This window comes from Alosa sapidissima, chromosome 5 (genome assembly GCF_018492685.1).
Source record: "Alosa sapidissima isolate fAloSap1 chromosome 5, fAloSap1.pri, whole genome shotgun sequence".
NCBI classification, from domain to species: Eukaryota; Metazoa; Chordata; class Actinopteri; order Clupeiformes; family Clupeidae; genus Alosa; species Alosa sapidissima.
In genome coordinates this window covers 18,799,994-18,814,065 of record NC_055961.1, presented here as the reverse complement: position 1 = coordinate 18,814,065, position 14,072 = coordinate 18,799,994, and the positions used below count along the sequence as shown (strand labels likewise).

General features: G+C 43.9%; 1 protein-coding gene across 7 annotated transcripts in view; it reads left to right on the top strand.

Moving 5' to 3' along the window:
* Positions 1–978: 978 nt before the first annotated feature.
* The window catches only part of nf1b (neurofibromin 1b), a 72,519-nt gene continuing 59,425 nt past the window's right edge, over positions 979–14,072 (top strand). For all 7 annotated transcript variants that reach the window (XM_042092395.1, XM_042092394.1, XM_042092393.1 and 4 more), the window contains exons 1-6: positions 979–1,233; positions 6,984–7,127; positions 7,754–7,837; positions 8,770–8,960; positions 13,348–13,454; positions 13,699–13,766. In XM_042092395.1, coding sequence (XP_041948329.1) covers positions 1,174–1,233; positions 6,984–7,127; positions 7,754–7,837; positions 8,770–8,960; positions 13,348–13,454; positions 13,699–13,766 — 654 coding nt within the window. In that variant the 5' untranslated portion in view covers positions 979–1,173. The remainder of the gene's footprint in view (positions 1,234–6,983; positions 7,128–7,753; positions 7,838–8,769; positions 8,961–13,347; positions 13,455–13,698; positions 13,767–14,072) is intronic.

Sequence of the window (14,072 nt, the reverse complement as noted above, 5' to 3'; positions counted from 1 at the left end):
CAGCAAATTTCAGGAGTTTAAAAGCTGGGTCCTGAGAGAGGGGCAGCCTATTGTGGTGGGGAAGAGCAGTGAGGACACATTTGTGAGGAGCACCAGTGATTGTATGTGTGCAAGTGACTTCTGCTTCTCACCAGTTCAGTAAACATCACTCATGCCATAAAGTACCATGAATTTAAACCATGTTGAATTCAGTCACAGGAAAATGATCATCATCCTTAGTCTGTGAGACACTTTTAACCCATCTTTATCTCCGAGGTGATGTGATGCTTCCTAGTGGTCATAAAACTCTTATTGTTCTGGACTCTTTGGGAAGCAACAACAAATCACTCTGTTCATGCAAGCATTTATTGGGTAAGCTTCTGAATTGAATTCATTTTGTGGCATGCGGTCAGGAAATTAACTCATAACCGGACTGGTTAATGAGGTATTTTTAGATGGCCTATTTTATCTAGTGAACGAACACATCCTTAAGAGGATATTTCCCCAAATGATTTGGTAGGCCTAATTAGATTGGCTACTGGAGAGTGACTAGATTAGCTAGTTTTTAGTCTACTAGCCTGAGTAAAATATGCCTGTAGGCTACTCCAGAAAAAATGGCTAGGAGAGAAATTCAACTCAAATGAATGCATAATTCTATAATCTGTGATATTTAAAGTATATTGTTGGTCTTGTCCGATTACATGAATCTCATGAAACTAGCTGTCACAGACAGTCATGAGTGCCAGGCTACTCTTAAACTACTTAAATAACTACCTTAACTGATCAAGGTCCCTATAAGCAGATAAAGAGAGTTATGAAGTTAATTTGACCAACGTGGGTCAAAGTAACATGAATGAAATCACACATAAACACACACACGCGTTCTTCTCGTGTAGGCTACTCATTCTCTAGCCTCCACTGCATACACCAGTTATGAAGCAACGCAGGCGCAGTACTTGTCTATCACAGCAGCTTCACTGCTGTGTCGCTGCCTGGAAAGGAGGATTTAAACTTCCGGCACTGTCATGGCGGCGTGGTGGTGTTTCTGATTGAGAAACGAGAGAATAACAAACCACCCCCACCTCTTGGTGCTTTTATTAGTAATCAAAGATTTATCATTCGCAATTGAAAAGAAAAAAACATAATTCGTTGGGGGATTACAAGAAGCCTGTCGCGGCAGCGTCTTGGCCCGCGATGGCTGCGCACAAACCCGTAGAATGGGTTCAGGCCGTAATTAATAGATTTGACGATCAGGTAAGATAATTTGTAAATGCCTTATGTATTTATGGTTTACGGGATATATTACACTTTGCAGGTTGTTGCTGGATTTGTGATATCCGTGGAGTTTTCTAGGTCTAGGTATCTTACGTTTCGATATGCTAGGATTGCGGATTGCGATTTGATAGCTCGTTTGCCCACCACCACTCCTGTACAGTAGTACTGCATCAGGCAAAACAAGACAGGCTGCTAACATTAGTTCTGCCTTAAGGACAAGCTCTATAGGTATTCCGAAATGCAGTTTGTATTACGAGCCACACAGATGACTCTCCTCGTCGTTTATGCAAGGGAGACACAGACGAAAATTGCAGGCTTGGCTACATTGACGATGTCAAAAAGGAACTCGGATACAAAGACATCGAGGCATCCTGGTATTCGGCTAGATTGAAACAGCTTCAACCCACCTCAGATGTTTGGCTAACTGGCGTGCCAACGCTAGCTACCCTGCTTCCCAGCTTTCCAGTTGCCCAGGTGCCTTACTGAATAGTTCAACAGCATCTGGCTAATGCCTCGTTGTGTTGCTGTTCTTTCTATTCCGACTGTTACATTGCAGCGTTCAAGAGGTAGCTGTCAAATCTCACACACTCAGGTGCTCAGCTAGTGTAGCCTACTCTGCTCATTTCTGTATTCGTAGTTCAGCTAGGCTACTTAGTACTCGTATGTCGATTTGAATTTGGTGCATTGATCAGGATTTTCTTTTCACGAGTACATGAATAACATACTGTCAGTGTAAAAAACAATCTAAACAGTTCATCCTTTATACTTTAGACTCTAAAGGCTGACTTCTGCCTGTGTTCCTGCTTATAACTGCCTGTGGAACTCATTGCACATTCTTCAGATTTTACTCGGGATGTTGTTAAAATGTTTCATAAATTCTGTGCACAGGCCCATTTTCGTTCATATGCTGTATTAGGCCTGTTGCATGTGAAGACAAAGTTCACATATTGGCATATTGCCATTGGCCATAGTCATGGCATGTAGCCTAGGCTAGTCATATTATCATTTAAAGTTAATGTGGTCTCATATTATAGTGACAGAACTATAGGAAATGTCTTAATTTGAGAATCTCCTGGTCTTGGTATAATCAGCAACTAAAGCGTTCAACTTGGTCCAGCTGTTGAAACCAGTCTGGAAACTTGGAAAGAGAATGGGGGCTCCTGGAAGGACAATATGGAAACTGAAGAATCGGTCACGTTACAAGTTAAATGTTCACGGTTTCCAAGACTGACTGAGCAGCTGTTACAGAAAGTCCATATTTTACCATTCATGAAATCAGCCCAAGTAGTGTTCTATCTCCAGCATAAAGACACATCCAAATTCATTGCTCTTGAGTCTGTCTCCACACTGTCCTGTAATGGTTGACCGTTGATGTTTTTTTTGTGTGTGTGTGTGCGTGTGCGTGTAAGAAGTTTGTAAGAGGAGATGCATAGATATAAAGATCCTGGTCCTCGGTTAATGTTTTCATGAGGAAAGATAAACATGATTTAAACTTGTTGAAGGTAGAAATGGATGATTTAGTGAAAGGCCTTGTTGCATTTGTGGTGTTGACCTATGTGTGTTGTAAGATATTTTATAGGTGAGCACGTCAAATGAGGAGACATTTAGGGGGCTGGTATATGCATGAGTAGGCCTATGCCAACTTGGCCGATAACCAATGTTGATACCGATTATTTTTTTTTTACTTTGTTTAGTATAGTAGAAACCAAAGTATTCATAAAAATAACGGTCCTTCAGGCCTTTATAGGACAACATTTTACAGAGTGCAGAAGTGATACAACATAACAGAGAAACATCAGCCACTGCCATCGGTAAATGTCATAAAATATAAGATAGCGAATACCGGTCAACAAGGCCGATATTGGCCAATACTGATGTTACATCCCTGATGAATACATCCCTACTTCATTCTGTTAATATTATAAAGTCCACATGTAGGCCTAAGTGATGGCACACATAGGGATCTCTGGCTTAGAATAGTGGAGTCAGAGTTTTGTTTCACACTCCATTCACTACACTTACGGCCTGTCATTGTAGAAGCTTCTAGAACATCAGCTCGGCACTTAACAGAATTCCAGTCACGTGAAGTTGATCACGGTGCTCAGCTGGGTCACCATGTGTCAAGCATGGCTGTTTGCTGTGTAGGGGCCGATGCAACAGTGTCTCTGAGAGCTCTTTCTTAACCATTTAGCCTTTGCTTCTTATTGACACAAGGCCTATTTTTCTATTGTACGACTGTGATTAAATGTGTGTCATCAGGAGACACATTGCTGATGAAGCTTACAGCCCTAGAGCATTAAACACCCTTACCTGCCTCATGACATAGGTTTCAGGATCACGTCTGCTACGCCCTTTGCAGCATTGTAAGAGCTGCACTGGCCTTCCTGACTTAGCCTATACTTTTAGTTACTAACTGTTTGCTTTGGTTGATAGTCTTGACCTAATCGTTTTCCTACTCTCTATGTTAAGTCAAGTATGTGTGCACTAAATCTTAGCTGTACCTTTTTGTCCACACTTTTTGTCTGTCTTGATGGAAGTGTGCCACTGACGGCAATTAAACAGAGCTCTGATGGAGATTAAAGGTATCGCTTTTTGTTAAACTCTTGTTAAACCTGAGGATAATCACTAAATAGGATTCTGAGAGTGTGTGTGTGTGTGTTGTTGTAAGCCTGTTTGCAATTCCGCTCCTTAAACCTACACCAAGCGTGTATGTAGAAGTGCTCGGTGCAGTAGACGTTCTCTGGTACAGATCGGCACTAGCAATCAAACATTTCAGTATTCTCTGCGCTCCTGTTCTTTCACCATCAGCGATGACCTCACCACTGAGGATTATTTTACACACCGTCTCTTGTAAGGCAGTCAGTAAGGCAATGAAATCATTACTGGCTTCGTTGTCTAAATTTGGCAACATGAATTTCGAGGCCTAGGCTTTTATAACCCTATGTAAGTTGTCCTCTAAGCAGGGGTGTGCAGGCTGTGTCTGTGTTGAGTGGTTGATTCCCATTAATAATCCCACGTCAAGTGGGTTTTTTGGTTGGCATCAGCACCATGGAGACAGTCTTTGGTGGGCATATGTTTGACCCGGTTTACATTTGGTTTTTGAAATTTGGTTTTGAAATTCAGCTTGGGTAATCCGATGACTAAGTGTAAGTGTAAGTGTAAACAGTCACCAAGACACAATGTGAACCGATCACGCAAACCACTTGTCGCGGTGGTCTGAGGCGCATTTGACCACATAGCCTATCATTTGTAGTCTAGACGCTAAATGTGTTCTGATGCGTCCTGGACAATGGGAGTTCTAGTGAATGTGACATTGGCAGTAAAAACAAGTACACCTTAGATACATGCATAAACGGCGGGCGATGAGTCTCGGCTGACCACTTGTGATCAGATCACCCAAGACATTTTAAAAACTGATGTTAAAAACTGTCCCTTAGTGAATCATTTGAATTCTATAGTTCTAAATGATAAATTCCATGTTTTAAACTCTGGAATTATGTTTCTACATTCTAGAATGAATGTTCTAATTTCTAGAATTCATGTTCTAACACCAAGTCCTAACTACATGCGATGCGAGTGAGCGTTAAAGTAGAAAAGAGCGATAAAGTCAGTTTAATTACATTGTTTTCAATTGGAATGTTCTGACTGTACGCAACACGAAGCAGTGCTGTGCAGCACGATGCAACGATGTTTAAGAGAACTTTTGTCGGACGCCTCGTTTCTATTTTCTTTCTGTCACTTACAATGGTCTGCTATTTTGATGCAATGGAAAGGCATATTTAGGCTAACGAATTCAATGTGGAGAGATAGCATTCAATGCTAGACAACAGTCGTTCGCTCGGATCGCTCGCTGCTTGGATTCCCTGTAAGTTCTGAAGAGTGGTCAGAAGGTGGGCATCGCTCTGTCCTCCTTCTCTGGGATGGCCATCACTGCTGCTCTTAGAAGCTCTGACCTGGAAGACCAAGGCCAGCCGAGTGAGAGGCTGTGTGTGTGTGTGTGTGTGTGCGTGTGTGCGTGTGTGCGTGTGTGTGCGTGTGTGCGCGTGTGTGCGTGTGTGTGCGTGTGTGTGCGTGTGTGCGCGTGTGCGCGCGTGTGTGTGTGTGACTGTGCTGCGACTCCTGTCGCGTGCCGTTGGCGTGTCCTCCAGTGTTTGGGCCAGTGGGCAAGGGGATGTGGACTCTTCCTGTCTCCCTGCCGGGCTTCCCAAAGTGCGTGCGCACACACACACACTACACACAAACAGTAAGCCAGTGAACACACAGGGGCACTTTGTTTCTCGCCACACTCTGAAATTCCTCCGCGGGTCACCCTGCAAGACTGTGTGTGTGTGTGTGTGTGGTTGAGGGAGAAAGCAAGAGAGAGAGACGGGCAAGGAGAGGTCTGGTCAGGGGATTTTTATTTACATAATTTCCTTTTCATGTTGGATGAATGAGTGACTAAGAGTGTGTGTGTGTGTGTGTGTGTGGGCAGTCCATCACATCTCCTCTTACTGAAAGACGCTGTTTGCCCAGCTTAGAGGCCAATCGTGCCATCTCAAACCGCACTAGACTGGAGGAACGTTTTTGTGCCCTCGTTATTGTGCTACTGGCCATAACCACTACATTGTTTAGACTTAAGAGTGTCTGTCTGTCTGTCTATGTGTGTGTGCCTGTCTGTGTTACTGGAAGTGTGTGCGTGTGTGTGTGTGAGATATGCAGTATACATGCTAGTTAGCGTCACAGATTGTCTGACTTGCAGGGGGTAAGACATCATGGTATAAAGTAGGCTAAGTTACAGATTTCCTCCCCTGACATTGAAATTATTCAGGGGTGTACATAATCTTATGGATTTGTGGTAGATAAAAGCCAACCAACCAGATGTTTCTGGTAGTCTTCAGCTCTGTCATTTCAGTAGTAGCTGCCCGGTCCATCCTTGTTGCCTGTAAATAATTTAATTCTAGCAGCTTTGGAGCGGCAGACACGCACGGTCAACAGCACACACGCACGGTCAACAACACACACGCTCGTACGTGTATTGGAGCACACATGAGTGGGGGGGGGGGGGGGGGGGTCCATTAGCATGCATATGCTCTGAAATGTGCACAGTGAGTCCGGTGCAGGTGTGCAGATGGGCCAGAGAGAGACTTGTGTGGGTAGGGGATAGGCCCAGTCTTTAGTGAGTGCGGCCTCCAATGGTTTTCCTGTGTCAGGCCCTTCATTCTTTTTTGCATTTATGGTTCCACCCTGTCATTCCAATATTCACATCCAACTGTGTTTTGATTGTATGGAGCCCTGCAGTCAGCCCTGTGTTCTCCAGAGTTGTTCTTGTTCCTGAGAAACAACCCTGTTCTTTGCCAAAGGCCACACAACAGCTACAAAGGAAAGAGGCGTTAACACCAGAGAACAAATCTTTATTTATGTAGTGGTGGAAACCGGTTTCCTTATATATCATCACATATCACAAATAAGAAATTCTCAATGCTATGTTAACTTTCCTTTTAACTTTGTTTTGTAGATAGATAGATAGATAGATAGATAGACTTTACTTTATTGATCCCCAAGAAGAAATTCAAGGTCCCAGTAGCTTAAGACATCGCACACAAAATACACTACAACATACACAGAATGATAAAATAACAAATCCACATGACCCCTATGGACAGTTGATTGTTGTTGATTAATGCGCCCATTGTAATGTCCACCTCTTCTGATCTTCTCTGCTTTGTCCCTTTCCCCCCTTCCCCGTATAGCTTCCGGTCAAAGTCGGGCTACAGAACACCCACTCCAAAGTCAGCACGGAGCATAATAAGGAGTGCCTCATCAACATCTCCAAGTACAAGTTTTCCCTGGTCATCAGCGGACTGACTAACATCCTGAAGAATGTCAACAACATGGTGAGGCTCCTCTTCTGTCCCCCAGGATGTCCGGGGGTGGGGGGGCTCTGTTACGTGGTTTAGTGAAAAAACCTGGGTGAATTAAGTCTGTGAGTCAGTAGGAAGCATCCTGAAGGGAGAGCTCCATGGCTTCATTCTTCTACCAAATCTCCTGACCAACCCAGGTTCATTTGATCGAACTTTTGACCTCTGGGACTGTAACTCTCCCTGTGTGTCCGAGTTTCCTGTAATCGTTAGTCAGTGTGAATCATCTTACTGAGTTTCCCTTACAAAAGCACACACACCTCTTAGTGTGGCCTAGCCCTTTTTATTGCACTTTTGCATAATGAAACTGTGTGCTGTGTAAAGATAATGTGAACTTTTACCACTGAAAGCATACAACAGTACAATAATACAACAATACAATAGTACAATAATACAACAATACACTAGTACAATAATACAACAATGCAACCATAAACATAGTTTATCAGTCTTGTTATCAATACAGTGATCTATGTTGAAAAAAACATTTTTTTTTTGAGTGATTTGTCTAGGCTCTAGGGGTATGATATAGCATTGGGAGAGGAGTTTTTTGTCTGTGTGTACCTTGCATTTGTGTAATGGCCCAAACGTGTGTTTTTCAGCGGATATTCGGGGAGGCAGCGGAGAAGAACCTGTATCTCTCTCAGCTCATCATCCTGGACACTCTGGAGAAGTGTCTCGCAGGGGTGAGTTACAGACACACAGACACATAGAGATACAGACACAGACGTGGATGTTCAAATTTAATTTACAAATGACATGCCATTTAAACCTTGGACCTCAAGCTGTCCTTTATCATATCACTGACAATTATCTGATGTACAGTATGTGAAAGGGGTGAATCGCCAATTATCTGATGTACAGTATGTGAAAGGGGTGAACCGAAACGGTACGGGGTCACGGTTCGGTGCATGAATTTACATGGAGAATACACGGTATAAAAATAAATAAAACTTGTGCGCAAATTAATTAATGCAATGCGAAACTACTGTTCGATGCGCGAGTTCATTAGGGACACCTAATCTGTTGTCCCGCTTTACCCCTCTGAAGCTCTCATTGGCGCATAGGTAGCCGAGGTCCGCCTATGTAGGTTACAGTTTTTTGTCAGGTCGACGGTCGAGTGAGTCAGTCAGAGATAGCAGCAGCACTAAGGATGGGTATGGCGAGAGGTGGCTACCCACAAGAGAGGTCTCTTTAAGATGGCAAGTTTGGGAAAACTTCGGTTTCCCAGTCAGTTACAGTAGTACAGGCGAGAGAGTGGTGGATAGGACTGTGTCGGCATTGTTTCATCAGTTGTTGGGTATGTGAGTGGAAATACATTGAACATGCTAATGCACATAGGACTCTATCACTCAGATATAGTCTACCAATCACTGGAACGAGACAAAAAACGTCTCCCTGCATTTCTTACCTTTAGATACACATACAAATAGGGCCAAAACGCTTAAAATGATTTTGTAATGATGGAAAGTGGTGTAAACCGTGTGATCACCTTCATGTTAGGGCAACTTGTGTTGTGCTCTCACATGAGCTGGCAGTAAGTGTCAAGTGTCACCGTTAAATGTATATAATATGAACTTAAGAAAATTCTCTCTCCCCTCCCCCCTGTGGTCTGCAGCAACCGAAGGACAGCATGCGCCTGGACGAAACGATGCTGGTGAAGCAGCTGCTGCCAGAGATCTGCCACTTCATCCACACGTACCGCGAGGGCCACCAGTACGCCGCCCAGCTGCGCGCCTCCGCGTCCGGTGTGCTCTTCTCGCTCAGCTGCAACAACTTCAACGCCGTGTTCAGCCGCATCTCCACGCGGTACGCACACTCGCACCGCTAACACCACTCGGCAGGGACCACACAGTGTCACATTAAAATGAATAGGGGTAGAGAGAGTAGGTTATTATGGAAATGTTCTCTATTGGTTGCAGGTATCCGTGATGATAAGTCTTTCATGGTACGCACGCTCAGCTAACACTAGACGGCAAGGGACCACACAGCGGAAGTGCTGGGGGCAAAGCTCTCTCCCTCCCTCCCAGCACTTGAGGAGTCCAGCTGTGGATAGACATTTGCGCTGACGCATGAGCTGGCTTCCCAAACTGAGGCGCCACAAGTTTGTGGGTTTAAGTTTGGGGCTGAGCCACACAGTCAACAGAACGCAGCTTTCAGAGAAATCGATAACACAGAGAGTAAGAGTTATCCACACTCACACTTTTGGATTTGGGTAGGAGAGTGAAGATATGACCATAAGGGAATGGGGGAGGTATGACGAAAGAAATAACGTCCGGTCAGACTCAAATCTACGTCTGAACTGGGCCCGTCTTGCAAGGTCTGCAATCTATCTGTGCCTTGCATGCACTACTATGAAAAACCTCCATTATGCACTTAATGCTTACAGTATGGAGACTAGGGATGTTAACCGGTAGCCGTTTAACCGGTGGTTGACCGAATCAACGTTGACCGGTTAAAATTTTCTGCCGCCGGTTTAAAAAAACAAAAAAAACCACACTATTTTTAAAGCTCCCGAATGCCAGCCAGCGTCTGTTATTACACTGCGCACACACGTGTTATTGGTGTTGTATTGTATGGGGCGATATGATCACTCAATATCTAAAAATGATAAATGTGAGCATGAGCCGTCCCACGGCGGAATTTATTAAGCGCAACCACGACAGGAACTTATTGCAAAGGATTTTGTGCAGCACGCTACAGAGGCTGTTGGCAATCGGTAAGTTTTTTTACGAAGGCGTTGGTTAATATACTTTCCTGTAACACCACCAAATGTAGCGTTCTCTGTTTGTGACTTTGTAACGTGAGCTTTTTATAGCCCGAGCTCGGTGCCGCGTTGCATGGAAGGTCGACGTTGTGCGTAATGCAGTGTTTCTCAAACTTTTTTTCTGGGGACCCACTTTTTAAAAATGACAGACTATCGCGACCCAACTTGTGACTGTGGTAGTTAACAAACTAGATCCTTATAGAAAGCTGTTAGCTTTCCTAAGCTATATAAGGTATAAGGAACCAATGAGCTAGACAACATATTCCCATTATGTTATTGTGTAGCTTAGTACCCTGGGAGTGAGACAGCTATAAGTTAGTGTATTGAGAGTGAGACAGTTGTCTGCGTGACTTTCTGAGTCACTCCTTAGAGCAGTGGTTCTCAAACCTTTTCTTTCATTCCCCACTTTGATCAAGGGGGCATTCTCGAGCCCCACCTGTCCCTCATCGCTCTAAGAAAGTGGTAGGTCAAGCTTAAAATTGTCAAATTTATTGAAATAATGACAAGTTCTAAATATATCTTCTTCAACAGAGTTAAAATCAGCTGGTGCTGCAGATATAATAATAAATAAATAAATAAATGCATAATAACACACATATTTCTGTTTTCCAGCAACATATTAGGAAGCATAGGCCATTTTACAGCATTGTACAATATATTCAATGAAATACCAACATGCTGTATTAAATGGATCCATAATCCAGTCATACTGAGCACTGCTGGTTGGGAAATATTTTTGAAATAAACTTTGCAGGGATGTGATGTAGGCCTACTGTTTAACACATGGGATCACAAGAGTGGCTCCCGAATCAGACGTTTCAGCGATTTCGCTCAGAAATCTCAAAGGCATAATACTGTCGCGATCGAGGCGCCTGTCCCATACCTCAAGTTTTTTTGGTGAATGCAGTAATCTTATTTGCTAGGTGAGGTAGGTGCTTGTCTTTGCCTTGTAACTGGACATTTAACCCATGTATCGCTAAGATATATCAAATATATCGCTAAGATAGGCCAGCTTCGTCAAGAAATGTTCATTAGTGAACGTGCTTGCAGATTCAAACATGCGCTCTTCCTCCAAGAAGAGGCGACTCGGAGCTCAAACACGCGCGACAGCACTTTACCTCGGGAAAGCCACCTTGCCTCGCTGTGAAACAGTACAGCCTTTTGGTCAGCTACCATCTCTTCGCAAACTGCGGAGAATAGACGCGCTTTTAAGGGCCGGGTTTTGATGAAATTCATCACTCTCACAACAACGTTCAAAATCTCATGTAGGTCGGGACTAATTAAGCTGCCTTGACACGAGCGCTTCCTAATGAATAACACAGTGCGTCCATTGAGCATCGGGTGCTGCCTAGGCTACAAATAAAATATAAAATAAAATAAAACTCCTGTTTTTCACGTCAGTTCGCGCCCCACCTGGCATGTCTCTGGGTCGCGACCCACAGTTTGAGAAACGCTGGCGTAATGTGTGCCTGTGCGTGGGTGTGCAGGGAAAGCAATTATTTTTCTCCCCAAAACAAAACCCTTATTCCTCCACAAGTAGTGGACAATGATTGGGGAAAATGTATAATACAAAGGGCACGAACTAACATTGTTTGACGGGAGCCTAACCATTCTAAAATGGGGGGATAACTTGTTTCACGGGCAGAGAAAGACGCGCGACAGGACACGGGTATCATAAATGGCAGTTATAGAATTTTCGGTGACCGACTTTAACCGGTTAATGAGGCTCAGTGGCCGGTTAAGATTTTTTTAAAGTTTTGACATCCCTAATGGAGACATAAACTCCTTCTGAGTAACCTCGCACTGCACTGGCTCTTCTGCCAGCATCTGCTTAGAGCTCTTGGAGATGAAAGGAGAAAGAGCAAGACATTTGGGGACACCCACAAGCCCTAGAGAGGGAGAGAGGGAGAGAGAGAGAGGAGCTGTGCATGAAGGAAGATGGAGGAGGAGGAGGACGGGGGGGTGGAGGGATGAAGGATGGATTGAGAGGAGGAAGAGTGGAGAAGAGGATGGGCAGTCAGTCCTCCCACACATAAAGAAGTGCATTGTGCTTGGCTAGGAGAGAGGGAATCTCCCTTCTCAGCAGGCTCCCGGAACATAGAGCCTCTGTTGGGAGGGGGGACGCACAGGCAGATGTGCACAGCAGACACTGGTGTGTTTCATTCTGTTTGGGTGTGTCTGTGTGTGTGTGTGTGTGTGTGTTTATGCCTTGACCTGTTAGCACTTGGACGGTGAGTAGAGAGTAGTCCTTTGGACCGTCCAGTCAGTTTTGGTCAGGAGCGCATGCAGCCCACATCTGGTACATCCATTAACCCCTTGGTTGGCTTCATGAATTATTAGCCAGGGAGGGATGGGATGGTGTGTCTGTTTTTGGTTTGTGTGTGGGCGTTTTTGTGTGATCAAGTGTGCATGAAAGTGTGTATGTGTGTGTCTGGGTCATCTCTCAGGTGTGTGTGTGTGTGTTTCCAGGTAGTCTGCCTCTATATTAACCCAGTTCCTACAGTCTGTCTATGGGAAGTGGTCAGGCGTAGGCGCGGGCCTCTGATTAAAACATGAGTCCAGTTTCGTGTCAGATGGGGGGTTTTCCCCACCCCTTTGGGACACTTCGCCACTCTCTTGTCTAAAGCTCCATGCTTATTCAACCATACTGTACCAGGGCAGAGGCAGCTCTCTGAGTGAGTGTTTTAGGTTGACCATGTCCTTACATGACCACCAGGCGGTGTAGGGGCCTCCTACAGTGTGGTGGACTGAGGGTCGACCTAGTGGTCGGCTCATCTAATAGCTTGTATTATAGCTGGTCATACATTCACTTTGTCTTCATACATTCACTTTGTGTTCATTCATTTACTGTCTGAGTGTCACATTAAAATGACGTACGTAGGGGTAGAGAGTTGGTTGTTATGTTGAAAATATTTTCCATTGTTTGTAGGTATCCATGATAATATTTCTTTCACTTTTTTGTCATATGTAGTTGAAGTGCTCTGCCAAGTCCTGTTTTCCATCACGGTTTTCTGTGTACATTCAATCATACAGGCGTTCATAAACTGCCCTGGAATACATAGTTCTGGAACAGAACATCATACAGTAGGCTCATTCTAGCCAATGAGCATGGTGCTGCTGAAACATAGAAGCTAGATAGATGTACTGTAATTTGATATGCTATGGGGCTCAAATGTCAATAACTTTTCACTAGAATGGCGGGCTGGGTCTTTAAGCAGTTTTTACCTGCTTCCCTGGCTGTCTCTATGTCAGAAAAGCAAAAGAAAAAGTCTGGAATAGCTCCCAAAGTTGAAAAAAAAAAGCAAAGTTTCGGGCTGAGTTTCTTCCTCAGGTGTGTGTTGCTGCATGTGTGTTGTAGGAGAGTGGTCTCTGCTCTGTCAGGTGGGTTTTGAGGCTGATTGGAGGGGCTTTCTCTGTGTTTGTCTCCAGGTTACAGGAACTCACTGTCTGCCCTGAAGACACGGTGGACGTCCATGACATCGAGCTCATCCAGTACATCAACGTGGACTGTGCCAAGCTCAAGAGGCTGCTGCAAGGTTTGCTCTCTCACTGTGGGACTTCAAAGCCTTTATGCTTTTTTTGATATCATGAAATGAGATTATAGTGATGTTGTTTTGATGTTTTGCATAGATTTGTAGACTTTGTCGGTTGTTTTATGTGTGCATCTGTTCATGATCATCATATTGGCCATAATAAGATGTTATGGGCTGTTAAATGGAGACTTTGTGATCTTTTTTCATTACTTGGCTTGTTGCATAAATGCCTGTCTCCTTCCTACAGAGACCGTGTTCAAGTTCAAAGCCCTCAAGAAGCCGGCCCAGCTGAGTGTCATTAACAGTCTGGAAAAGGTACTCTCTTTCTCTCTCTCTCTCTCCCTCAGATCTCTCTCTCTTTCTCTCTTCAGCTTTCTCTCTCCCTCTACACTTGTTCAAGTTCAAGTTCAAGTTTATTGTCATTTACTCATAAATAAGGATTTATCAGTAATGAAATGTATTATGCTCAAGACAAGAGCCAGCTCAACTTTAAAGAATACATTAAATAATGGTGATCCAAAAAGGTATATTAATAGCTAATTAAACAAGACTGAAGTGTGAATGAGTATTAAGGGGAAAAATATAAGAAGATAAGAAGATAAAAACTGAAGTGTCAGTCAA